General features: G+C 42.7%; 1 protein-coding gene across 3 annotated transcripts in view; it reads right to left on the bottom strand.

The window, feature by feature from the left end:
* EXD3 (exonuclease 3'-5' domain containing 3) overlaps window positions 1-26,203 on the bottom strand; it is a 213,753-nt gene that overhangs the window by 115,111 nt on the left and 72,439 nt on the right. Inside the window, exons 3-17 of one of the 3 annotated variants that reach the window (XM_073640587.1) lie at window positions 20,626-20,674; window positions 18,045-18,104; window positions 15,505-15,569; window positions 13,636-13,803; window positions 12,936-13,097; window positions 9,147-9,200; window positions 8,452-8,591; window positions 7,885-7,985; window positions 7,410-7,483; window positions 5,809-5,847; window positions 5,432-5,598; window positions 2,255-2,393; window positions 964-1,180; window positions 596-699; window positions 146-350 (exon numbers count right to left, since the gene is read on the bottom strand). In XM_073640587.1, coding sequence (XP_073496688.1) covers window positions 146-350; window positions 596-699; window positions 964-1,180; window positions 2,255-2,393; window positions 5,432-5,598; window positions 5,809-5,847; window positions 7,410-7,483; window positions 7,885-7,985; window positions 8,452-8,591; window positions 9,147-9,200; window positions 12,936-13,097; window positions 13,636-13,803; window positions 15,505-15,569; window positions 18,045-18,072 — 1,663 coding nt within the window. In that variant the 5' untranslated portion in view covers window positions 18,073-18,104; window positions 20,626-20,674. Of the gene's footprint in view, window positions 1-145; window positions 351-595; window positions 700-963; window positions 1,181-2,254; window positions 2,394-5,431; window positions 5,599-5,808; window positions 5,848-7,409; window positions 7,484-7,884; window positions 7,986-8,451; window positions 8,592-9,146; window positions 9,201-12,935; window positions 13,098-13,635; window positions 13,804-15,504; window positions 15,570-18,044; window positions 18,105-18,896; window positions 18,972-20,625; window positions 20,675-26,203 lie in introns of those variants that run through there. The other 2 variants (XM_073640588.1, XM_073640589.1) reach the window with 2 other exon arrangements.

Genomic DNA, 26,203 nt, shown 5'->3' with positions numbered 1-26,203 from the left:
TTGGTGCTGGACCATATCACTTTTTTTTAACCGCCTATATCATTACTCAGGTGCCGGCCTGGAGTAATACGTGCACCACATCTACTATCTGGATTGTCCCCTGGGCTCACGTTCTGCTTTTTATATTTGCAAATACTTAAAATACCTGCATAGACAATCTGATCTTCTCGAAGCGGCCGCTTGTCCCAATTCGATAACTGTTCCTTCTTATCCAAGGGTTTTCCCAAGACATCCTTTACAAGCAAACTTAGCCCCTTCTCTGGCTGTCGGATAGAGTCATTCCCTGATGAATCCTCCAGGACGTCGACTGGCTCACTGGACCCTCTTGGCCGACTGCGATTACGCTGAATCTGTTCAGATGGGAAAATAATATTCACACACCCAATTGACAGCGGTAAAACACATATCTCCTTATGACCTTGTCACTTTACCTCTAGTTTACCAGCATTGTTTTTCTATCTCTACTTGTTTAGCTTTTATAGACTGTGAAGTCCTAACCTTGGTAAAATAGTTTTCTTTCTAATTCCAAAAGTTGGGACTTCTTTATGTCAGGCAGTTTGTGTCTGATCGCTCTTTATAGAAATTATTCCCTTACTTGTTTATGCACCTCACAGAGGTCAACCACATTGTGCAACACGAGTCCTTGAAAGCCGGCATCAGTTGCGTCCAAGCTTTGAAAATCTCCAACCATCCCATAACCTATACAAAGAGAAAAAGTAGTAATGCAAAATATTTATAAGTTCTCCTTGTGAAGAGACCAAAAATCAATGTTTAAGGGGTGGGGGGAGCACGTGAACAATGATGGCAAAAAATTGCAGCAAAATACAACATCCAATTGTGTCGCATGATATCAGAGCGTATTGTAAAGTCAGTTGGCGCTTTCCAATGAAACCCAACATACAGTATATGACACATCTACTCAAGAGGCGCCGACCACTGACCATAAAAGTTCAATTCTTTTACCCAGTTTCTTAATTTTGGTAGAAGAAAACAGGTCCTTGATGAAAGTGACAAGTTCTGAGTTTCCTCCTGAATCGCTGCTCTGGAGCAAGTTTCCTTGCAAAACATCCAACAGGAAAACTTCATCCTTCACTGCCAGCTGAATAAGAGACACGTTCGGCTTCCCCAGTCCGCCAAATGATGGCCTCCACTCCATGTCTACCCCCACGATCTGTCCATCCTGGAAGACAACAAGTAGTAAGCAGGAGCCAATGTCAGGAGAATGAATGAAAAAGTGGCAGAGCTTTCTTGGCTTTTTCCTTAACTCCCCAGGACTTAAAGGAGTTTTCTCAACTTCTGAAATGGGGAAAATTGAAAAATTTCTTGGAAAAACAAAATTTACCTATTAAAAATTTTCTCTGTTTTCAAGAACGGGAGATTTTTAATTCTATAGTTTACATCTCATTGCATAGGCTCCAAGCAGTAGTGCAGCTCTTGCAAGCTCTTTATTATAGAGCTTGTAAGCGCTGCTCTAAAGTAAGCTGGATCTTTTCTATCTCCAGCTATATGCGATTGCTGCAGGCAAAAACAAAAAAAAATTGGGGATAAGAGAAATGGAAATCCTAAAAAGCGCCTATTAAATAAAATTATTATTATTAAATCATTAATAAATAATTAAATTAGAATTAATTTAATAATGATTAGTATTGAAGTATTATTATTAAATAAATGTCTTTTGTAGGCTCCCCCTAGTGGAGGCTGTGTGCAGCTAAAATATATTAATGTAAAGCTAACGAACAGAAGTTAGGCAAAATTTTAGAAATTTGCAGCCACAACAAAGCCGGGGAAGGGGAGTTCCCCTGTAACTCTGGCCAGAGTTACAGACCCTTAACAAAGGAAATTGGTGCTGGTCACTTTTGATGTTACCTTGTGACACAGGTCAATAAATGTAAAGGGGCAGCAGATATGCCAGCCTTCATGTGGAAGTCTGCCTGCTGGTGACAATAGTTTATAGCTTCGGCAGCAATGTGGAGACATCATTTCTGGATAATTTAGCACTACATACTTTAGCATCCCTTATGTTAGTTTTACTCCATATCGTTCATGGCAGAGCAGCCAATAAAGATATGGAGCAAATCAGCCACATGATGTTTAACATCACTTTTCATTAGGTTTTGCTGACAGTTTCCTTCATACCCTGACCCCCAGCCATGTTAGTCCAGAGCCTCTCCATGCAATGAGAGATGACACAGGAAAAAGGCCTCATGTTCTGATATTAATCATTCCGGACAACGCTGGGAGATCTTCCCATTACCTTCAGGACCACGTCTCTGCAGCCGGACAGCTCTGTGCGATTCTGCAGGAAATGAACTTTGCTCCTGGGAATAGGAAGCTGGTAGAAGTGGTTTCTTCTGGCTTGTGAATCTCCAGCGTTTTTCTCGCTCTCCGACAGCCTGTAACATTGAACAGAAGCTGGTGATGGGGAAAGCTGGGGAAGGAGGGGGAAATCATTAATAAAAGTATTGAAAAATGTAAGTCGGGAGAGGACAAGAGGAAGTCAAGAGACAAGGTGAAACATTTGGGAAGTGTACAAATAATGTGACAGGCGGATGAGGAGTTATTGGGGTCAGGTCCCAGGTTGAAAAGGGAATGGTTTCCAAAACTTTTAAATGTATTTATTATATTTTAATTGCATGAGATCCAATATCAGACACACAGATGAAGACCAATCCTCAGTACATGTAAAAGTGGCTGAAAATAATAGATATTTGCTGTCAGATTAATTTCTGATGAACCCAGAATATCCAAGTATTACAGGGACCGTCATTCCTTTGAATGCCGCCCTGTAACACTAAAGATCCCATTGAGGATTTCAGAAGCCATTATCATCACTGTGCCAGTTTCTTTTCAAGAAGGCATCCTTGTGGTAAGACAACCCCTTTAATTCTGCAATATAAAGCATGAAAGGGTTTGACTCACCCTGATAAAAGTTTCAATTAGAGATTTAATTCTGTCTTATTTCTAATTCTTGGATCATTCAGTTGACAGTTTTCAGATGTGTAACACCGATTTGCTAACAATTAAGCATTCTTTGAAGGGGTTGGCGCAAAACTTTTGTTCATGACTTGGGTCATAATTTCTACAGTCTTATTTGGACTTTAAACATGTTAATTGGTTAAAAAAATAAATAAATAAATAATGATCAAGAAGAACATGAAAATGAACGGGTGTTAAGGAGTCACTGAAACCCCCAAAATCTTACAAAATATTTTTACATTCTCTTCTGCAATACCCAACTGTGGAAATCTCTAGAAACTCTTGGGAGGAAAGAGACGTGTCACTTTTCATTAAGCACAGATCTGTCTACAGCAATTGAGAAGGATTTTGCAATTACACAAATAGCAGAGGGTGGTAGAGATATGGTAGATAAGACGGGCACAGATAACACTTTCATTGTGAGTGTGCAGTCATTTGCCAAATTTAAGGACGGCAATAAACTCGGGATGTTGATTCCTTCCAGATGAACTTAGAAGACAATTGGAAATCTGCAGATAACATCATGGGACTGTCAATTACTAGAGGAGCAGGGCAAATTACAGACACAGGGGATAGTTGGAAAAAAAATAAAAAAAATATTTTTTACTAGTAGAAAAAAATTCTATTCAGATGCATCTTAAAGGGGTTCGTCAATGAAGATAAGTTATCTCCTATCCTGTGGAAAGGTGACAACTTATAGATGGATATGGCTCCGCACCGATCGGTAGTATAAGAATTGTATCCCCTATAGAATGGAGTTGATGTGCACACGCCCGACCACCGCTCCAATCATTCTATATTGGGTTGCCAAGAGCTACATTTGGCATTTTTTTTCGACAGCCTCATAAAAAAATGAATGTAGTGGTGGTCGGGTGTATACACCTCTGCTCTATTTTAACGGGAATAAAAGTGCCCCATTCTGCTGATCAGTGTAGACCCCCAACAATCACATATCCTATAGATAGGTGATAATTTTTCTTCGCTTTTTAAAAAAGGTTCTCTACTACTTAGACAATGCCATGTTAAATGTTATAGACCCCCATGTAAAATAAAAAAAGAACATATAATCACCTCAGGAACCAGCCCTGTTCCAGTGGTGTTGGCCCTGTATTTGCCGGTGTTGGCATAACGTCATGTCAGCGGCCACTGAAAAGCTGCAGATTTCACCGCTCCCTTATACGGAACAGTTCCTTCAGAGGAAAGTGTAAAGGCTGCAGCTGATCAATGACCACTGATCGTCTGCAGCGCTCAAGTGATATAACGTCATGGGAGCGCAGTCAGACACAGTGCTGAAATTGCTGAAAGGGTGCCGGACTCAATGGAGAGTATATATATTTTTTATATTTATTATATAGGGAATAGCACTCAGCAAACACTTATAGCTTCATTTTACCCTTTCCATGATGCTCCCCCTCAATGGTAGATTCTGGGGGGGGGGGACAGAAGAATCAAGTTTGTTGGCCAATCCATTGCAACAGGTGTCTGGCCACAGTTCTCAGTAAAAACACATGCAGCTAAAGCAAGTGTATATGAATATCGGAGAATCAGGAGGAAAAGCTGTTGAACGAATCAGTAACTTGTAGCGAATACTTTTGGATTTTTTTTTTTCCTATAGCAAAACTTAAATTTCCATAATTTTATGCACAGAAAAAAAAAAAAAAGCTTCTACCCACCAGTCTTATTTCTGAGACCTGGAGGGAGACATGGGTGCAGACTTGCTCAGACAGATATTCCCAGGACTTGAGGAGAAAGTGTCTTTCAGCGTTTCTCATGGGAATTGGATGGATTCCAAACACACACAACACTTTTCCTGTGAACTCATGCGTGGCAGTGAATGTGTTAAGTTGTGGAAAGCGGCTTCTACGGTTCTCAGACAGACAGGTAAACTTGTAAAAATCTTCTAAAAACTAAATAAATCATGGCTCTTTTGAGGACCTCTGCTTCCCACGCTGCATTATAAATGGGGATATAGAAGACCTGTCCGGGGCTCTGCACTCTAAGGTCACTTGTGCAAATACCATGCGGCATTTTGTCAATATTTGTGCTGCCTATTTAGCGATGGTGTGCATTTTCATGGAGCACAGAGAGGATTCTGATCCGGATGAGTCCGGAGTGCCAAGTGGGGTTGGTGGTACTTATTTACACTGCGGCTTCCGGGCCTGGGAATATCGCTTCTCACACGCCCTGGCCCCGGTACCTGAGCGCTGGGAACCTGTTTGGCACACAGGATGTGAGAATCCTTCTTTGCAAAGTGAGCTCACTAAGAGCATGTAGTTCTCATACATGTGAGATTGTTCTCGCCAATATGCAAGTCTACACAGCTACAGGCCGGGACCACCGTAGGGCTCAGCGGTAATCGCGTCCCGCAAAAGGTCAAATGCAATGAAAAAACCCACAGCCATGAAAATCGCTGTGGCTGCATCTACGTATATAATATGACTGAGATCTCACTCACGTCTCCTGAATACTAATGTCCTGGAGGATATCTGCCACATTTTGAGGAAGAGATTCTTTGGGCATCCCGAATTTCAGAGCCCAGAACCCGGCTGTTTGTAGACCACTATAACGACACAACAGAGCGATACACTGCTCCTGCAACCAGAGATTCCCGGACACTGTGCTCTGTAAAAAAAACAAGCAGTTCGATTGTGAATACCAGTTGTCTATATTCAGAAAGCTGAGCAAAAAGGATGAAGGAACAGTGCATTCAGCAAATACCCCCATCATAAAGTTTGTTTGAAGATACTTTTCAATTTCCAGTATTTGCTTCCTTTAAGAGAGTAAAAAGACCCCAGAGTTTAAAATCCCCAAATGTAAGTAAAGCAGCATTACCTGCACATGGTCGGCCCAATTTTCTTGTGTCATTGTTTTCTGGAATCAGAGAAATATGACATTATGTAGCACACTGCAAATTACATCCATTGTGAGCTCCACCCAAACATAGGAATTCAATGCAGCTGTCCAAAAAATGGCCAACACCGTGCTGACTATAGAGCTGTATGGTAAAGCTATGGCGCATTACATATAGACTTGTCTCTCGCCAAATCCAATCATTCACGTGTAGTTGCATCGTCACACTGGCTCATTACAGTATTATTGTCCAGATGTGACATACAAGCAAAGATCTTAGAAAATCATCCATGCACCTTAATCCATAGGACATTAGGGCTAATTAATTTTTGCTAACAACACCTGAAGCAATCCTGATGCCAGCTAAGTAAATGAGAAGCCGGCAGGGTCATGCACACACTGCTTATTTTTGATTTGCATATCATGTGCAGAAAATAATCTGCAGTATGTCAATTCTCTGGGTGTTTTTGTCTGCGTTTTTCACCATTGACTTCACTCAAATCAGTAAAAAATGCAAGTTTTTGAAGCTGCATTTTTCCTGCCAAGCAATTCTGAAATGGTGCAGAAATTTCTGCATCCATTACTCAACGTGTGCACATAGCCTTATTATCCAGAGCAGCACTCACTATTCTGCTGGTGCAGTCACTGTGTACATATATTACACTAGCTACTGAAACCGTTCTACGCCCAGGTGGCGAGCATTTTTATTAATATATGGTCTCCCATGCTGGTATGTGCTGCCCCTCTCCTGGTATTTCTGCTGCCCCCATCCTGTCCCCACCATCCTATCCTGGTATGCATGGCACCCTTCATCCCCAATCCTGGTATGCATGGCACCCCTCATCCCCAATCCTGGTATGCATGGCACCCTTCACCCTCAATCCGGGTATCCATGGCACCACTCATTCCTATCCTGGCATCCATGGCCCCCTCATCCCCAATTTTGGTATGCATAGCATCCCTCATCCCCAATCCTGGTATGCATGGCTCCCTCACCCCCATCCTGGTATGCATGGCACCCCTCATCCCCAATCCTGGTATGCATGGCACCCTTCACCCTCAATCCTGGTATCCATGGCACCCCTCATTCCTATCCTGGCATCCATGGCCCCCTCATCCCCAATTTTGGTATGCATAGCACACCTCATCCCCAATCCTGGTATGCATGGCACCCCTCATCCCCAATCCTGGTATGCATGGCACCCCACATCCCCAATCCTGGTATGCATGTCACCCCTCATCGCCAATCCTGGTATGCATGTCACCCCTCATCTCCAATCCTGGTATGCATGGCTCAGTCATCCCCAATCCTGGTATGCATGGCACCAGGATTGGGGGATGAGGGGTGCCATGTATACCAGATTTTGAATGAGTTGTATGTATGGTACCCAATCCCTTATCCTGGTATGTATGGTACCCCTCATCCTGGTATGCATGGTACCCCTCATGCCTTTTCTGGTATGTATGGCACCCCTCATCCCCAATCCTGATATGCATGGCACCCCTCATCCCCAATCCTGGTATGCACATTCCTCCAGTAAATGTACGTGTGTGTGCAGGCGGGATGCCAGATGAAAACTTACCTCCACATACCTCTTGTACATGAGGTATTTCAGGGTGCCCAGGTGACGCTGGTTTATTATGTTTGTGCAGAGAGCTGAAAATAAAAAAATATATCCATAGATCAGGACGTATAGGGACAATCTGCTACATTTTATTCATACCAGTTTGGGGTAAATTAGTTTTGATCGCTTTTTTGCATTTTTTTTTTTTTTTGCATTTTTTTGCAGTGTTGCGATGGCCCAAAAACTGCAATTCTGGCTTCTCCATTTAGTTTTTCTCTTTACTGTATTTACCGATCGATTTAATTAATTTTATATTCCGTTACATCGGACATTTCTGGACACATCAATATCACATATGTGAATCCTGAAAAAAACCATATACTGGGTGTATACAGTACCACATGTTGGAGCCATGCACGGCAGATACAGATCAGGTAATATTCCTGACATATACACCCAATAGAAGGTCCAGACGTGACGTCATCTTGCTCACCTGGATCCAGGTTATAGGTTTCCAGCAACCGAAATGCCAGCTTGCTCAAAGTCTTCAAATTTAGTTTGTCAGGTTTAACAGGAGGAAGACCAAGATACTCTCTGAAATGAAAATCACAAGTGACGACATTGGGGCTTTATCCAGCTAAAAGTGTATTCCATGACTTGTTGCATTATGTGTTTTAGACACTGTCTATGCTTTTCTGAGAGACTCCAGCTGAGCTGCATTGTTTATTGGTGTAAGATGAAGTCAGACTCAATCACACTCCTTCATGCTTTACACTGCAGCTCTGCTCATCTGCTTCCAGCTGAGCTTCACGTGGCTATAAGGAGATGTTTAAATTATAGAAAGGTCAGAAAATGATAAACAACAAGCAATTAAGCCTACAGAAAAAAATAAGGAATATATACAAGGGAAATAATCATCAAACGGAGCTGGAGATTAAACAGCAGAAGCTTTATGATCTTGTAATATGATTACTGCAGTTGTACATTCCCTGTGTGAACCCGGCCTGACAACAATCAGCTCCGAGATCTTGATGAAAGAGATTCTACTGATTGTATTTACTTGCTCAGTTTCCTGGGGTTGAAACTGGAATCGCTCCATCGATCCAACATCTGGAGCAGCTGGCTCTGCAGCTCGGGGTAGCCGGACACATACGCCTCCAGAAGATTAAATCTGTCCAACAGCAGCAAAGGAGCGCACATCTTCAAGAAGGGAGACGGAGAGTAGAATTAGATATGAAATGTACCCTGATGAGGAACAATGGGTGAAGGGAAGCTGGCTAACTCCTTGAAAGTCCAAATGGAAACCACTTTTATAGTACTATTACGAAAAAAATGGGTGTCACGTTGCTGTAAAAGCAATATTCAAATTAGTTTTTTTTTTTTTTTTTTTTTATTGATTATGATCCCAAAACAGTAGGCACGCATCATCCTAGGTCAGCAGTCTCACACCTGAGTTAGGAAAGCCCAATTACACCTGGCTCCTATACTTCAGAGTAGCCTGGAACAAAAGAGGCCAGTGACGTCACCACAATTCTAAGCCTCTAAGCGGATGACATCACAGCCATCACCAGATACCCTGCCTACGTTACTCTGCTTTGCGTTTGCTGCCTGGCTTCAGGGTTTTCTTATATATTTGATCTGTAGCGAAATATAAGTCCCGTGTCCTACAAACTGGCAGCGGCCTCCAGATACAGACCAGGCGGCGTTCTCCCCACCAGCATGCACATCTGCAGTGCAGTAACAGTCACTACTTACTTGCTCCAGGTCTAGGTCAGGCTGCAGATTCAGCTTTATACCCAGAATGGCTGCCTAAGAAAAAAAAAACTGTTGTTACGCTTACACATGTAAAGAAGTTTCTTAAAAGGCGCCTAAATATAATTTTTCTTTTTTTGCACTTTACATACCTCCTGGATGTTCACTATTAATGTATTGTATGAGCGTAGGATAAAGTTGTACATTTTATAGGACAAGAACTTCTCAGGGACATAGAAAATTCCTACAGAGATGCTGACCTGCATACCACAGGGTATTGTCAGATTATACATATTGTCGTACAGAAAAAAAATTATAAAACCCATACAGACATCTCCGGAGAGGGGACATATCACCCTCACATTGAATATATGGAATTAATTATAACTGGGGAATAGAGAAACTAATTATAACCTCCATTGAAGTAGAGACCACCAACAGTGACCAGATAATTACATCAGAGATCTGCTCTGAGAACCAGCCACCAAGACTGGGATTAGTTTACGCAGAGGTGAAGAAGTACACTTCCGAGGCAAAAGCTTCCTCTGTTCAAAGGGCTTGTCTAAGACACTTTGGAGCCAGTGGTCAGTGATGAATACTGGGGTTTGCATTCATCTGATATTTATGGGAGATATATTTTCGATGTCGTAGCGAAGGGACAAACATAAAACATTCACTCACATGACTGTAAAATCATTCTAACCCCTCCAACTTAATATTGGTCTGATGGAAGATGCTATCCATGCCATGTTTCATTTCTATAGAAAGGTAAAATCGCAGTAGGAAACAGGACGACAATATCGACCGCCTGGAACCTCAAGGGGCGAAGATATTCTGAAAGTTGGGGATCTCCGAAACTGCTAAAAGACCTAACATTACCAGCCCCCATATGAGCTCACCAAGGGGAGGTCTGTCGGCGTAACCTTGGTCTAATAAAAAGAAGAATTTAGGTTTTTGCATTTTGTCAGTCCTGGAAGGTACAGTTTCCTGTGGATTCTGTCCATTTTCCTAAGGAGTGCCTCTCTCCGCTAAGATCTGAGCCATTTCCGTGACACAGGTTTACTAATTTTCTTTTGTTGTCCATTTTTTTATGTAATTGTTTATACTGTATTGTTTTGTTCCTATTTTGTAACATCTTTGTATATTTTTTTTATAACTACTGTCTACCTTTCTGGATTAAATATATAAAATGTAATAACTCTGTTCATCGCATCCCTGAAGCCATGCGCTACCTTGTAACAAGTGTCCAATTGGCCTGTATAAATGATTGGTGGTGGCAGCTATAATTCCCTTTTGTAATCGTGGAGTTGGCAGTGACCGTACCGGTGTATATACACTGCTCAAAAGAATAAAGGAAACACTTAAACAACAGAATATAACTCCAAGTAAATCAAACTTCTGTGAAATCAAACTGTCCACTTAGGAACCAACACGGATTGACAATTTCACATGCTGTTGTGCAAATGGAATAGACAATAGATGGAAATTATTGGCAATTATCAAGACACCCTCAACAAAGGAGTGGTTCTGCAGGTGGGGACCACAGACCACATCTCAGTACCAATGCATTCTGGCTGATGTTTTGGTCACTTTTGAATGTTGGTTGTGCTTTCACACTCGTGGTAGCATGAGACGGACTCTACAACCCACAGAAGTTGATCAGGTAGTGCAGCTCATCCAGGATGGCACATCAATGCGAGCTGTGGCAAGAAGGTTTGTCAGCGTAGTGTCCAGAGGCTGGAGGCGCTACCAGGAGACAGGCCAGTACACCAGGAGACGTGGAGGGGGCCGTAGGAGGGCAACAACCCAGCAGCAGGACCGCTACCTCCGCCTTTGTGCAAGGAGGAACAGGAGGAGCACTGCCAGAGCCCTACAAAGTGACCTCCAGCAGGCCACAAATGTGCATGTGTCTGCACAAACGGTTAGAAACCGACTCTATGCCGACGTCCACAGATGGGGGTTGTGCTCACAGCCCAACACAGTGCAGGATTCTTGGCATTTGCCACAGAACACCAGGATTGGCAAAGTCGCCACTGGCGCCCTGTGCTCTTCAAAGATGAAAGCAGGTACACGCTGAGCACATGGGACAGACGTGACAGAGTCTGGAGACGCTGTGGAGAGCGATCTGCTGCCTGCAACATCCTTCAGCATGACCGGTTTGGCAGTGGGACAGTAATGGTGTGGGGTGGCATTTCTTTGGAGGGCCGCACAGCCCTCCATGTGCTCGCCAGATGTAGCCTGACTGCTATTAGGTACCGAGATGAGGTCCTCAGACCCCTTGTGAGACCATATGCTGGTGCGGTTGGCCCTGGGTTCCTCCTAATACAGGACAATGCCAGACCTCATGTGGCTGGAGTGTGTCAGCAGTTCCTGCAAGATGAAGGCATTGAAGCTATGGACTGGCCCGTCTGTTCCCCAGATCTGAATCCGATTGAGCACATCTGGGACATCATGTCTCGCTCCATCCACCAACGTCGCATTGCACCACAGACTGTCCAGGAGTTGGCGGATGCTTTAGTCCAGGACTGGGAGGAGATCCCACAGGAGACCATCCGCAACCTCATTAGGAACATGCACAGCCGTTGTAGGGAAGTCATACAGACACGTGGAGGCCACACACAATACTGAACCTCATTTTGACTTGTTTTAAGGACATTACAAAAAAGTTGGATCAGCCTGTAGTGTGTTTTTCCACTTGAATTTTGGGGGTGACTCCAAATCCAGGCCTCCATTGGTTAATAAATGTGATTTCCATTGATGATTTTTGTGTGATTTTGTTGTCAGCACATTCAACTTTGTACAGAACAAAGTATTCAATGAGAATATTTCATTCATTCAGATTTTTTTGAGCAGTGTATATATCATGAGCTGGAATCGGAGGTGTATATACCATACTCTCACTTCGAGTTCCCCAATAACTGGCCTAGGAGTGGAAGCAGACGCTGCCTCATTCATCACTTGTCAGTCAATTGCATACTTGTCCTGAAGAATTGGAGGCACCGGAGTTGCGTTCCACTGACAAACTGGTGACAGCGGTGGGATCTGCACGATTACATACACAAAAAAAAAACAATGTAAAATACTAATTTATAGAGTCTCATGTACAGAGGCAGACAGTGCCGGGTCATCAGGTTGTATCTCAGCAGTGTGGCACACAGGTACTTTTAGGCATACAGAGCTGTGCCCACTTATCATACCAGGAGCTACTGCATATGGTACGCACAAAAAGTGAGCACACCCAGTCTATACCTAGGCCACTCTGACACACAAAATACATTGCAGCTCTTTCATTCAAGGGACCCTTTGCTAATCCAAGTTGACAAGAGAATGAATGCATTTGCTGCACAATCGGAAAGCAGTGGAGCATGCAGAGATTGCCAGACTGGTCCTCTGTGATTGTGACAATGGCCGTTCTCAGCGGGAGGGGCCCGCTTGTGACAAGAGGCACCTTTGTGCTCCACTCCCTGCCTTTTGGAGTGCAGGAAAGTCTCATTCAGCCTGCCACAGTCACTCTTTCAAAAGGCTGAAGTGTAACATGAGACGGCCATGAAACACTAGCCAGCCTTCTGCCTACCCCTTATTATTCCCAAGCACCGCCTGTTCCATTCAGGGGGTCTTTGGAGAATAGCAGCACAGTATATGAGACTCTGCCCTGCTCTGAATTCCACCATTGTCTGCTTTACCATAAGACGGCGCAGGCATCGGGAAAGCCATCTTGCATTTCCCAAGAGCTATATTTCTTTTAATTGAATGTACATAATTACAGTTGCTATCCCGCCACAACTTCCACACCTCTTTATATTTTCCCATTTGGTGAAGATGTGTGACGTGTCCCAGTAGAAACGACCGGTCTGCTTCCTCCAGTTTGTAGATGGAGAAAAGGAGGTCCAGAAGATTCCCTTCACTGACCAGAGAGAAAGCGCGGGCCTGCAGCTTCTTCAGTCTCAAACCAGACTAATATACAAAAGGGAAATAAAAAAGGGGACCATTAAAAACAGACGCCAAGTCATATCTAGTCATACAGTATATCCTTGGTATCAGCTGCATTAGGCTGAGGAGCGGGAGTCTGAAGTGAGAAAATAACTGGAGTCCCAGCAATCGAACATTTATCACTTATAGTTTTCATTATGAGAAAACATGCAATGGCAAATGAAGCAACACGTCGCTTACCACAGCCCCTGATGTAGGAGCCCCTTGGTGCCCATAGGTGTCTTAATAGACCACTCTATTCATGCTTAACCTACGTGACCGCCCACCCCACTGTGGCCTCTATGGCGCTGGCAGAAAAGCACATAGGGCCGGTACAGGAATTTCTGCTGTAATATCGGCACAGTCTTGGGAGCAGATGACTTGACATATCAGGGGCACCCATGGGCATCTACATGCGAGCTGTGGTAAGCAATCAGCCGGGTCAGCAACTTATTATCCATTACTCTAGTAAAAGGATTTGGTCTGTGTGTCCTTAGCATAAATTGCACACTCATCACTCAACCTGCTGGATTTCTGGATGATCATTCAGCCATTTCTGAAATTCACAGGCAATTAAATTTGCCAAAGAATTCACTTTTCCTTTCGTTGTGTTGTAGTGCTCCAGCAAGTCTAGCAGAGACGTCATCGGGTCGTCCACTGTGGAGATGAATTCACTCACATTTTTCTTAATCTGTGATAAGATTCACAAAGAAGAAAACACAAGAAGTTGTCAGCAACCAGGAAAGCGACATTTCTAAGCATATATGCACAGTGGCTCGGTGGTAAAGCACTATTGCTTTGCAGAACTGGGGTCCTGGGTTCAATCCGGACGCCTGTCCCAAAATAAGACTGATATGTCATACGCAAGAACTGGGCTCTGCCATTACCAATCTCTGGATTGACTTGTGAATTGACCAACAGAATAGTGAGTGCAGCTCTGGAGTATAATACAGGATGTAACTCAGGATCAGTACAGGATAAGTAATGTAATGTATATACACAGTGACTGCACCAGCAGAATAGTGAGTGCAGCTCTGGAGTATAATACAGGATGTAACTCAGGATCAGTACAGGATAAGTAATGTAATGTATGTACACAGTGACTGCACCAGCAGAATAGTGAGTGCAGCTCTGGAGTATAATACAGGATGTAACTCAGGATCAGTACAGGATAAGTAATGTAATGTATGTACACAGTGACTCCACCAGCAGAATAGGGAGTGCAGCTCTGGAGTATAATACAGGATCTAACTCAGGATCAGTACAGGATCAGTAATGTAATGTATGTACATAGTGACTGCACCAGAAAAATAGTGAGTGCAGCTCTGGAGTATAATACAGGATCTAACTCAGGATCAGTACAGGATCAGTAATGTAATGTATGTACACAGTGACTGCACCAGCAGAATAGTGAGTGCAGCTCTGGAGTATAATACAGGATGTAACTCAGGATCAGTACTGGATAAGTGCAGAATAGTGAGTGCAGCTCTGGAGTATAATACAGGATGTAACTCAGGTTCAGTACAGGATAAGTAATGTAATGTATGTACACAGTGACTGCACCAGCAGAATAGTGAGTGCAGCTCTGGAGTATAATACAGGATGTAACTCAGGATCAGTACAGGATAAGTAATGTAATGTATGTACACAGTGACTGCACCAGCAGAATAGTGAGTACAGCTCTGGAGTATAATACAGGATCTAACTCAGGATCAGTACAGAATCAGTAATGTAATGTATGTACACAGTGACTGCACCAGCAGAATAGTGAGTGCAGCTCTGGAGTATGATACAGGATGTAACGCAGGATCAGTACAGGATAAGTAATGTATGTACACAGTGACTGCACCAGCAGAATAGTGAGTGCAGCTCTGGAGCATAATACGGATGTAACTCTGGATCAGTACAGGATAAGTAATGTATGTACACAGTGACTGCACCAGCAGAATAGTGAGTGCAGCTCTGGAGCATAATACGGATGTAACTCTGGATCAGTACAGGATAAGTAATGTATGTACACAGTGACTGCACCAGCAGAATAGTGAGTACAGCTCTGGAGTATAATACAGGATGTAACTCTGGATCAGTACAGGATAAGTAATGTAATGTATGTAAACAGTGACTCCACCAGCAGAATAGTGAGTGCAGCTCTGGAGTATAATACAGGATGTAACTCAGGATCAGTACAGGATCAGTAATGTAATGTATGTACACAGTGACTCCACCAGCAGAATACTGAGAGTGGCTCTGGAGTATAATACAGGATGTAACTCAGGATCAGTACAGGATAAGTAATGTAATGTATGTAAACAGTGACTCCACCAGCAGAATCGTGAGTGCAGCTCTGGAGTATAATACAAGATTTACTGTAACTCTTCAGTGTATTACTCACTTGCTGCAAATCTTTCTGTGCCCAAGCTATATTCACTGCAGATACAATCAGGATCAGATTTTGGTCTGTAAAAAAAATATATATAATAACTTAAATATAAAATAAATATGATGAAAAATAAAAAATGTGATACTACTAATTAAATAATTGGGTTTAATATTGTGCAGAGAAACTGCTGAATGACCCATATATTTATGGATTAGTAATTATACCCTACATGACACAAAACCCCGTTTAAAAGGAGGTTATCAAAGAACCTCACACTAGGTAGACGTTGGACAAGGTGATCTTGTGGCTGCAAGACGCTGCGTCATTGTGGCTACAGTATCAGGGATGGTAGACCGGTAGGGTCTTCCTATTAGTTTTTAGGGAATAATTGTTTCCAATTTATGCAAACTCCTGTGATCTAAACATCATGGACTCCAGCCTGATACATGTCAGATACCTATAGGGACAGGGAAAAGTATTTGTTGCAGTGTCAGAGCATTGCTTAGACTGGATACAACTGTAGCAAACAGTCAACTATTTTTTCATAAGACTTTGGGAAAGTTATGAAATGTCCTATAAATGTCTGTCCTATTCCTGATCTAAGGTTCTAGACTTTTAGCTGAGAAAAATGTGTCCTACCGTAAATTTATCACTTAAACATGAGCCGTGTATGAGGGAGTCTGAGTTGGTGTCATGGAAATTGAGGAGTCGGAGTCGAAGGTTTGGCTTACCGACTCCACAGCCCTGCCCGTCACTGCCATCTTAATCCTCCTATGAAACCCAGCCTGTGGCTGAGCTTCATGGGATAACATCAATTTCAATTTTTATTGCAAAACTGCGGAACTGCAGTCTACAAAACAAGCTATCACAAGTTCAAGGATTTTATAAAGTAAAGCAAAAGAAATAGTTTGTATAAAAATTGGAATTACTTTACTCCTCGCCCCCCCCCCCCCAATTTAAAAATAAAGAAGTTAAAAAAAAAAAAAAGAAAGAGACATGTTTGTTATGGCCGACTGTGTAAAAGTCTGATCTAGCAAATAAAAAGAAAACCTGTTAGTAAATGCTGGAAAAAAAAAAATCAAAAAGACAGAATTCTCTTTTCTTGGTCATCACACATCTGGAAACAAAAAGCAATAAAAAAAAATGTTGTATGTACCCAACGCAAAAAAACAGTCCCTCACACAGCTCCATCGGCAGAAGAATAAAAGTTACACGTCTCAAAAAATGGTCATACAAACCAATTTATTTATTTTTTTTTAAATTCACCACTGAAAAAACAAACAAAAAAAACTATACAGGTTTGTTATAGCTGTAATTGGACTGACCCGGAAAATCAGGATACTAGGGTCAGTATTACCACACAATGAATATGGTACTGTAAAAACAAACCCAAAAAACAATGGCATCTTCCTCAACACATCACTCTACTTGGAACTTTTTCTGTTTTTTAGTATATTGTATGGTAAAATTAATGGTGTCATTCAAAACTACAACTTGTCCCGCAAAAAAAAACAAGTAGTCAAACGGCTATGGGAATGGACATAGATAAAAGTTATGGTGCTTGGGTGAAGGGGAGGAAAGACCATGCAAATATAAAAATTGTCCGTAATAGTCCTGATCACAGTGAACTATCCTTATCCACTGTGAGTTGCGTTATTCCGGGATCAGAGGGGAAGACAAGGAAGAGATACAGACCGGACAGACTAAATTCCACTAAATCCAGAGGCCGTGGGGTCAGTAAACACAACTGATCTGTGGCCGATCTCACAAATATATTAGTGCTGATAAATGATCAATCCACAGGCTCCAGGTTACACCGCAGACGCCCTACTGTAAACAGGCAGACGGGATGTACTGTCACTGATCACATCCCCTGATTTATAGATGGAGACTCTGCATCCTGTCGCCAGGGTCCTTGAAATCCATACGGGCTGTAGTTATACCTGGACACAAAGGATGTGGCTATGAGGCTCCCAATTAATGGTGTCTTCTTATTTTTAGGCCTATAACACTGCGTTCACAGGTGCGGTATGTTTTATTCTGTGATTTTTCAAAGTCACAGCAAAACAGCAGTGGTTTTGAAAAAATTAAGGCAAAAACTATACTGCTTTGTGCTACTTCAGCCAGAAAAAGTATCTCCGCCTAAAGCTCAGTCATTGCTCTCAAACTTTCTAATACATTTTGTGTTTACATTTTTTACTATTTTCAAGATCTCTGCTTGAGGTCAGTGAAAGGAAACATTATACGGCTAGATAGAAATACCACTCAGTGCATGGTGCAGCTTACTATAAATGTATCCAGTCCAGACAATCCAGAACTCCAGTCTGATACATTGTATCAGCAAAGGTGAAACGTAACAAACAGGGACAAGACAGAAAAGGGATTTGGGTTCCTGGTGAATACATGGAAGCTGGGTGTTTATCTATCCCTCTGGATGGATAAACATCCGACCACATTGGCTACCACTTATTGTAATAAAAAATCTAGGGGTAGAGGAGGCTGAACCATCTACAAGTAACTGAGAGTGGAGAAGGAAACATGGCGACACTCACCTGCTGTGCTGCTTTCCACAGTCTCCATCCTATCAGGACTTCACAAAATTGACCCCAGTCCTGAGGAAAACAAGAAACATCTTTATAGCTCCATCAGACAAGGCCGCCTCCATCCATCGCTCCATCAGACATGGCCGTCTCCATCCATCGCTCCATCAGACATGGCAGTCTCCATTCGCTCCATCAGACATGGCCGCCTCCATCCATCGCTCCATCAGACATGGCCGCCTCCATCCATCGCTCCATCAGACATGGCCGCCTCCATCCATCGCTCCATCAGACATGGCCGCCTCCATCCATCGCTCCATCAGACATGGCCGCCTCCATCCATCGCTCCATCAGACATGGCCGCCTCCATCCATCGCTCCATCAGACATGGCCACCTCTATCCATCGCTTCATGGTGCAGGTCTGAGGATCGATTCATTATGGGCACTTACAGTCGTGGATGGGTCTGTGCAAGGGCTGCAAAGCAAGCTGCGATGCTCTGCAGGTCCTGACACCTTACTACCACAGCTGAGATCCTCAAAATGTCCTGACACCTATCATAGTGATATCAATATAGTCCCATGTATAAGTAAAGGTCACATGCAGCATATCATAAAGACCCCAACATGAGAAGCGTGACTAAGACCATACATAAAAAGAAGATGCAATAATCAAAGTTGAATGATACCAGTAATAATAATAAAGTACAAGTATACGCCATATATAGTGGTGGCAGTTATAATCAGTAAGCATTAATAAAGATAGAAATGCTAGATATCCAACATATATAAAGGGGTGACTGGAATCACACACTGCAGAGAAAAGCACCCAAACTATAATGTCATTAAACAATGTTGGTACCAACCAAAGTAAAGGGGGACTACAAGTACCCGTCCAAGCTGATGCACGTTTCTCCCAGCATGCTTCATCTTCCCCAGTATTACTTTGATAGAAAGGTGTCAGGCCGTGCAACGCATCCCCCAATGAAGCACAATGTGTGAAACGCGCGTTGGGTTGGCCAGGCACTTATTATTATTGCTGATATCATTCATCTTTGATTGCACCGTCTTTTATTTATACATACTTTATTCATCTACTCATCTTTTCTTCGTACATGCCCATCTACATTGTGCCATCCCTTGGGGCCTTTAACTTCCCTGCCCATTTTTCCTTTTATCTGGTTCTTAACCTTGAATGGATTTCTTGTTCTGTATTTTTTATACATTTTATCTATTTTTCAATAAAGTTGTTCACTTTTGCATTCATGTATGACCTTCCTATCACATTTGTGATGTTCTGCGTGTCCTGACCCCTCTCTATCATAGCTGCGATGCTCTGCAGATCCTGACACCTTTCTATCATAACTAGAGAGACATTTAACAGTAACTTAGATTACAGATGTTATTCTGTGAGATTAGACAAGACAGGCTAGTCTTTTCTCACAACATACAAGATTTAGCTCACTATGACATTATTGACCCACAAGACCCACCGCTTACCAAGAACACCCCACAAGATCTGCTGTATAAGAGAACACCCAATAAGACCCACAGTATAGCAGTGACACTCCGCAACATCTGCCGTATACCGGGAACACCCCACAACACCCGCCGTATACAGCACTGGTTCCAACCATTAGCACAGGATGTCCTGAATATATCTTGTATAATGGCAATTAACACACATTCCTGCAGACATATTCCAGTCACAGGACTGTGCCAATCTGGATAGACAATTACACACTAATATAAAAAGTGGCAAATTTTGCCAAATTCAATATTTTCTATTTTTTGCACTGCCTCTCCTCCACTGTTTAGCAGCAAGCGGCTCACAGGGTACAGAAGGTTGAGGACCTGAAGTATAAGGGTCCATGCTGGTGAATGACATACAAAGTGTACTAGGATTTAGTGCCCTCTACTGGATCACACACATTACTACAATTTGCCACTTTATCTGGAGGAAGAAAAAAAAAAATCAGAGCTTTCTCTTGAGTGACACCTACTGTCACCTCACCCACTTAACTTATAGTTGAAATCAACAACTGAATGTGATATGAAGTCATCTGTTATGGTGCAAAGATGAATTTCTGAATTTTTTGAACGTCTAATTTTTGCAACTCAGTTCATAAAATGCAACTTTTACAAGATCCAAGTCCTGCTATAATAAAAAATAATTGCAAATGTGATTGGTGCATGACTGTGGAAACTGCAACATGATAATACATACAATCAGAAACTCTCCCATTGATTCCCAGATATTGTCGCTATCTCGGGGTAGCACATACACGTGCACATGTGGCTTGACGTGAATTGCCACCTTGTTGTTTTCAGGTTAGTAGGAGTGAAGGTTCTGTTTTAGTAAAACAATGCTCCAAATCCTTAGTATACACAGAGTTAAATGACACAAATCTGACTGTCTGCTGTCTCCACCAGGGGGAGCCAAGGAGCATACAGCTCCCAAACTCCCTCTGGTGGTGGCGGCATGTAATCACAATACAGTCATCAGCAGAGGACTTGAGGCTACCACTTCTCCAGTGGGTGAAGAGTCACTCAAAATTTGTGATTAAAAAGAGAGGAAAAAGTGAAATCACTTACAGTGCGACACGTCCTGTGGTTTCCAGATAGACACAAAAACTTCCTAAATCTGTAAAGAAAATGATAACAGCTCATGCAAGAGATACTGGGAACGGGTGTGATACAGAAACAGAAAGGAATTGTGCTCATTACTGGTATGGGAGCCAATGAGATGGCTTTCATGTCTGAAAATGAAAGTAAATATTACAATATTTAGCCCTACTTTCTCTACTGTACCCTAAATGAGGAATAATAAAATTATTGATAGATACTAGAAAAACTCTGTTTTCAAATTCTTTTAACCAAGTAATTTGTCTCTGCAGGACTCCTCTTGTGCTGCACCTGTGCTCTGGTAATCAGAAGACTCCTCAGCTTCACACAACCCTGCACACACTGGCAGCAGGATCTTGGATGTCATCATTTTAAATGTGTTTAAAATAAAAATAAATACAATTTACTAATATACTTTAACTAAAAGAGTGCCCCCATCAGAAAATAACAGTCACTGCATAATAAGAGGAGGAAGCTGGCTTAGCTAATGAATTGAGCTCTCTGCCAGCCCCCTTCATACACATTGCTGGTCATGTTATCCTTGATTATATCTTGTGATCAGAGCAAAGATCTAAATTTAAGTATATAGGAGATTTTAAAAATAGAAATATACACCATTTACTAAGGTTTTTTTCATGTGGACATCCCTTTAACCAAAACTGATAGTTATTTCTTTCGCACTTTTTTTTTTTTGCAGCTGCCGGTTTGGCACTCCAGTTACGACAGACCATATTAAGCAGGCATGATATTTTTAAGACAAATTAATAGCCCCAAAATATCAAAAGCATTATTCCATTTACTGCCAGCAAGCAGAGATGATGTAACTTGTAAGGAGTGTACATGAAGTGTATCAGAAAGCTACATAAAGCCAGGTAATTATTTGCAAACGAGTGTCTCCTGCGGCACAAGAAAAGCAGCCGCCACTATCGAATTGTACATGTAGCCTCCATGCTTCATACTGCAGCGCTGCTGGTTCAGATTACATAGTTACAAAGGTTGAAAAAAGACCTGGGTCCATCAAGTTGAACCTTTCTCTACTAATTATACATTTTGCCACTAAATTATCTATAATCCACAATGTTATGTGCACTTTTTATTTGCTGTGTAGTCATACAAGGGAATATTCAAGATGAGAAAATAATGGCTTAATTTTTCCGAAAACAGCGTCAGGAGGCTGTGTGCAGTATTGAAGCTCGGCATAATTAAATTCAATGGAACGGATCTGCAATATCAAACACAACCAGTGGACAGGTGTGGAGCTGTTTCTGAAAGAAGTTTTCTTATCCTGCACATCGCCTTTTAAACACTAGTCACAAGTCATAAAAAGATGATCTGTAACTACTGCACATGGAAAGGAAAAGCAAACAAAAAATTTCGCATTTGATGAAGGATAAGATGATGAAGGAAATGACGAAAGACAAAGAAATGCTACATGGATGACTAATGAAGAGGGGTCGGAGAGATCAAACACGGGGCCTTACGCAATTTACGAGTAAGGAAACAAGCTGGCATCCAGAAAGCTGTTCTTTATTAAAAAGGGTCTGTCCTGGACTTTTAAGTCATAAAAGGGATCTTCAATGTGAAGCCCCCTCCAACAGCCAGGGAAAACCATAGATTGGACGGCCGGTTGTAGGTGCTGTATTGGGTGCACGCTCCAGGAAATATGCCTATCCCACGAGGCAGAGGTGGGATGGTGGCCGGATGCCTGAGGACGCTGAGCAGAAAAGGAAACCCCTAATTGTTCTCCAGCTTTCTGAGGCATCTACAGTTATGTTAATGTGCGGCCTCGTACACAAGAAGCGAGCAGATGCCTCCATAGCTGAACTGTGTTAAGTAATCCGTTACCCAAGCTCTGCCTAATTAAACAGTGCCCCCAGTCACAGGGAGACCGCCCGCTCTGCTGGGACTGACGCTTTGTAAATATTGGCAGGATGGGATTTTGCCTCCTTTCTTGTATGGAGCAGCTGGATGATGCTCCCCTGACCCCCGCTACCACCATGTCTCATCTGTCACACTCCCTGGACCACGGGCCCAAAGTGACACCAAGCAGCTTTGTAAGCCAAGCCAAGGTGGGGCCATTTATGAGACCCTGAGACGAACGCCACATAGTCACTAATGCAAATCTGCCATTACCAAGGAGAGTCGGGTGAGGGGGGGGGGCACAGAGCCAGGAAAAGGGCAGCCACGGTACCTAAATCTATACTGTATGATACTGTCTGCTGAGCCACCATATCTAAGCCTATCCTGTGTGATACTAGCTATCGAACCACCATATATAACCCTATCCTGTGTGATACTACCTGCTGAGCTCTTGTATCTAATCCTATCATGCACAATACTTTCTGCTGATCAACCCTATCTAAGCCTATCCTGTATGTTACTGTCTGCTGAGCATCTAATCACATCATGTGTGATACTGTCTATTGAGCTGTGTGTCTAATCCTATGTGTGATACTGTCCGCTGAGCTGTGTATCTAATCCTATCAGTTAGGAGTCATTCTGCCTTTTCTTCAGACCTATAGAGACTTGTACTCATCTCTTATTGTTATGGGGGGCTGACATTGTGAATAACAGGTGCATTTAGTGGGGACAATCCTGACCCATTAGTGGGGCAGATCCAATAAACAAGTTGTGGCTCTGTAATAGGTCTGATCACATAGCTCGAAGGGAAACAGAACGATGGTTAATATGTTCTGTCCACCTTACCACATCACATCTCATTGTTTGTGGGCATAAACAAGCCGATCCCTCGCCGTTCTGTGTCCATTGGCTGACACGTGGATAATATAGGTCCTTGAGATCGGTGGGGATTACAACAGTTGGCCCTGCAGAGACAAGCAATTTTTAAGCCAAATTTTTTTTTGTAATGTGGCACATTTTAATCCACTCGCTCACACCTTGGTTTCCAAGCCCTTTGTTTTAGAAGGCACAAAAAGTGCTTAAAAGGCTTAATGAATCTAGCACAAGACACGTGAATAAATTCAGCCATAATTTTGTGGCATTTAGTTTAGCAGCGCTGCCCCAGATCATGTGAATTATAGGATGGGGAAGCCTCGGATCACAGCACATATCTGAACTCCCTGACACACGTACCAGCGCTCCCTCCCTCTAGATCGGAATAATCTGCAGCCAATTGTCTACACAATAGCTTCCAATCTGTTCCTGGAATGGCCCAGGGTAATGAGGCCAAATGGCATCCATGGGCAGCTGGGACCGGCGATACGTTTGTTACTCCTGGCCGCATGGCTGAGGTTCATTTACAAACTGCAATAGGTATTTTGGATTGGCTGCAGCAGCAGAGACGAGCCGGGTCCTACTGTCGCTCGCTCCTGTCTGCAGAGGTGGCATCTGCGTTATTCAGGATATGGTAAATTCCCGCAACGCTCCTGCTCTTATTCCAGATATAAACTGTCACAATGCACCGCAAGACCAGCACTTGTCATTTTAAACATGGGAAATTATAAAGGAATCCAGTCTAATTCTAGGTAGATTAAGGCTATGTGCCCACGATGCAGAAATGAAGCCTAAGGCTGGGTGCCCACGTAGCGTTTTTCAAGCGTTTATGCTGCGGAATTTCCGCAGCGGAAACGCTTGGTAATCCGCACCCCATGGTCCCCAAGGGGATTCCGCATGTTCTATGCACATGCTGCGGATTTTTCCGCAGCGTTTATGCTGCGTACAAAAATCCGCAGCATGTCATTTAATTTTGCGGAAGCGCAGCAGAACTCCCGCCATTGACTTGCATTGAGACGCATAGAAACTGCGACTGTACATTTGTACAAGCGGCTTCTATGCGTCTCTATGTGCGGATGGTACCCAGTTCTGGAGGAGAGAAGACTCTCATCCAGACCTGGGTACCATTGTACCTGTGAAAAAAAGAATAAAATAACAAATAAAGTTTATATTCACCTTTCCGAAGGCTTCTCTCTGAATGCCGACATCGCTGAAGGACCTGCGGTGACGTCACAGTCATGTGACCGCAGGCCCTTCACCGCTCTGTCTCGCGATATGCCGGCAGCCGGGAACCAGCCAGGAAGCAGCGCTGCAGCCACGCCGGGACATCGGGGGTGAGTATAGCTTTATTTGTTTTAATTTTTACGGTTCACACTGTATAAATCCATGCTGTTTGCATGGATTTATATAGTGTGACCTAGTTGTCAAGCACTTTCCAAGTGATGCCATCGCCTGGAAAGCGCTTGTCAATCTGCATGGGGAAACACATGTGAATCCGCATGTGGATCCGCATGTATTCTGCAGGAAAAACGCATGCACAATCTGCATGCATTTTTTCTGCCAGGGAGATGCAGAAATTTTCTGCTCCATTTCTGCATCGTGGGCACATAGCCTAAAGGCCTGTGCACTACTTTAAAAACAGAAATGTGAATATATGTTTTGTTAACAGAAAAAATAGCAACAAAATATATATATGTATACATTTCTATTTTTTTTTTCATATCACAAACTGTAGTAACCCCTTAAGGACTGAATCACTTTGAATGTTAATGACCAGGCCTAATTTTTTAAATGTTTCCACTGTCACTTTATAAGGTAATAACTCTGGAACGCTTCAATGGATCACACTGATTCTGAGACTGTTTTTTCGTGACATATTGTACTTCATGATTGTGGTAAAAGTTTTTCGATATCACTTGCATTTATTTGTGAAAAAAAAAAAAAATCAGAAATTTGGCAAAAATTTTGAAACTTTGAATTTCTATGCCCTTAAATCAGAGATACAGTACAGACCAAAAGTTTGGACACACCTTCTCATTTAAAGATTTTTCTGTATTTTCATGACTTTGAAAATTGTACATTCACACTGAAGGCATCAAAACTATGAATTAACACATGTGGAATTATATACATAACAAAAAAGTGTGAAACAACTGAAAATATGTCTTATATTCTAGGTTCTTCAAAGTAGCCACCTTTTGCTTTGATGACTGCTTTGCACACTCTTGGCATTCTCTTGATGAGCTTCAAGAGGTAGTCACCGGAAATGGTCTTCCAACAATCTTGAAGGAGTTCCCAGAGATGCTTAGCACTTGTTGGCCCTTTTGCCTTCACTCTGCGGTCCAGCTCACCCCAAACCATCTCGATTGGGTTCAGGTCTGGTGACTGGAGGCCAGGTCATCTGGACAAGCACCTCATCACTCTCCTTCTTGCTCAAATAGCCCTTACACAGCCTGGAGGTGTGTTTGGGGTCATTGTCCTGTTGAAAAATAAATGATGGTCCAACTAAACGCAAACCGGATGGAATAGCATGCCGCTGCAAGATGCTGTGGAAGCCATGCTGGTTCAGTATGCCTTCAATTTTGAATAAATCCCCAACAGTGTCACCAGCAAAGCACCCCCACACCATCACACCTCCTCCTCCATGCTTCACAGTGGGAACCAGGCATGTAGAGTCCGTCCGTTCACCTTTTCTGCGTCGCACAAAGACACGGTGGTTGGAACCAAAGATCTCAAATTTGGACTCATCAGACCAAAGCACATATTTCCACTGGTCTAATGTCCATTCCTTGTGTTCTTTAGCCCAAACAAGTAT

The sequence above is a fragment of the Phyllobates terribilis genome, unplaced genomic scaffold, assembly GCF_046119375.1.
Source record: "Phyllobates terribilis strain yellow unplaced genomic scaffold, ASM4611937v1 Scaffold_7__3_contigs__length_470593459, whole genome shotgun sequence".
NCBI classification, from domain to species: domain Eukaryota; kingdom Metazoa; phylum Chordata; class Amphibia; order Anura; family Dendrobatidae; genus Phyllobates; species Phyllobates terribilis.
This window is presented reverse-complemented; position numbering and strand designations above follow the sequence as displayed.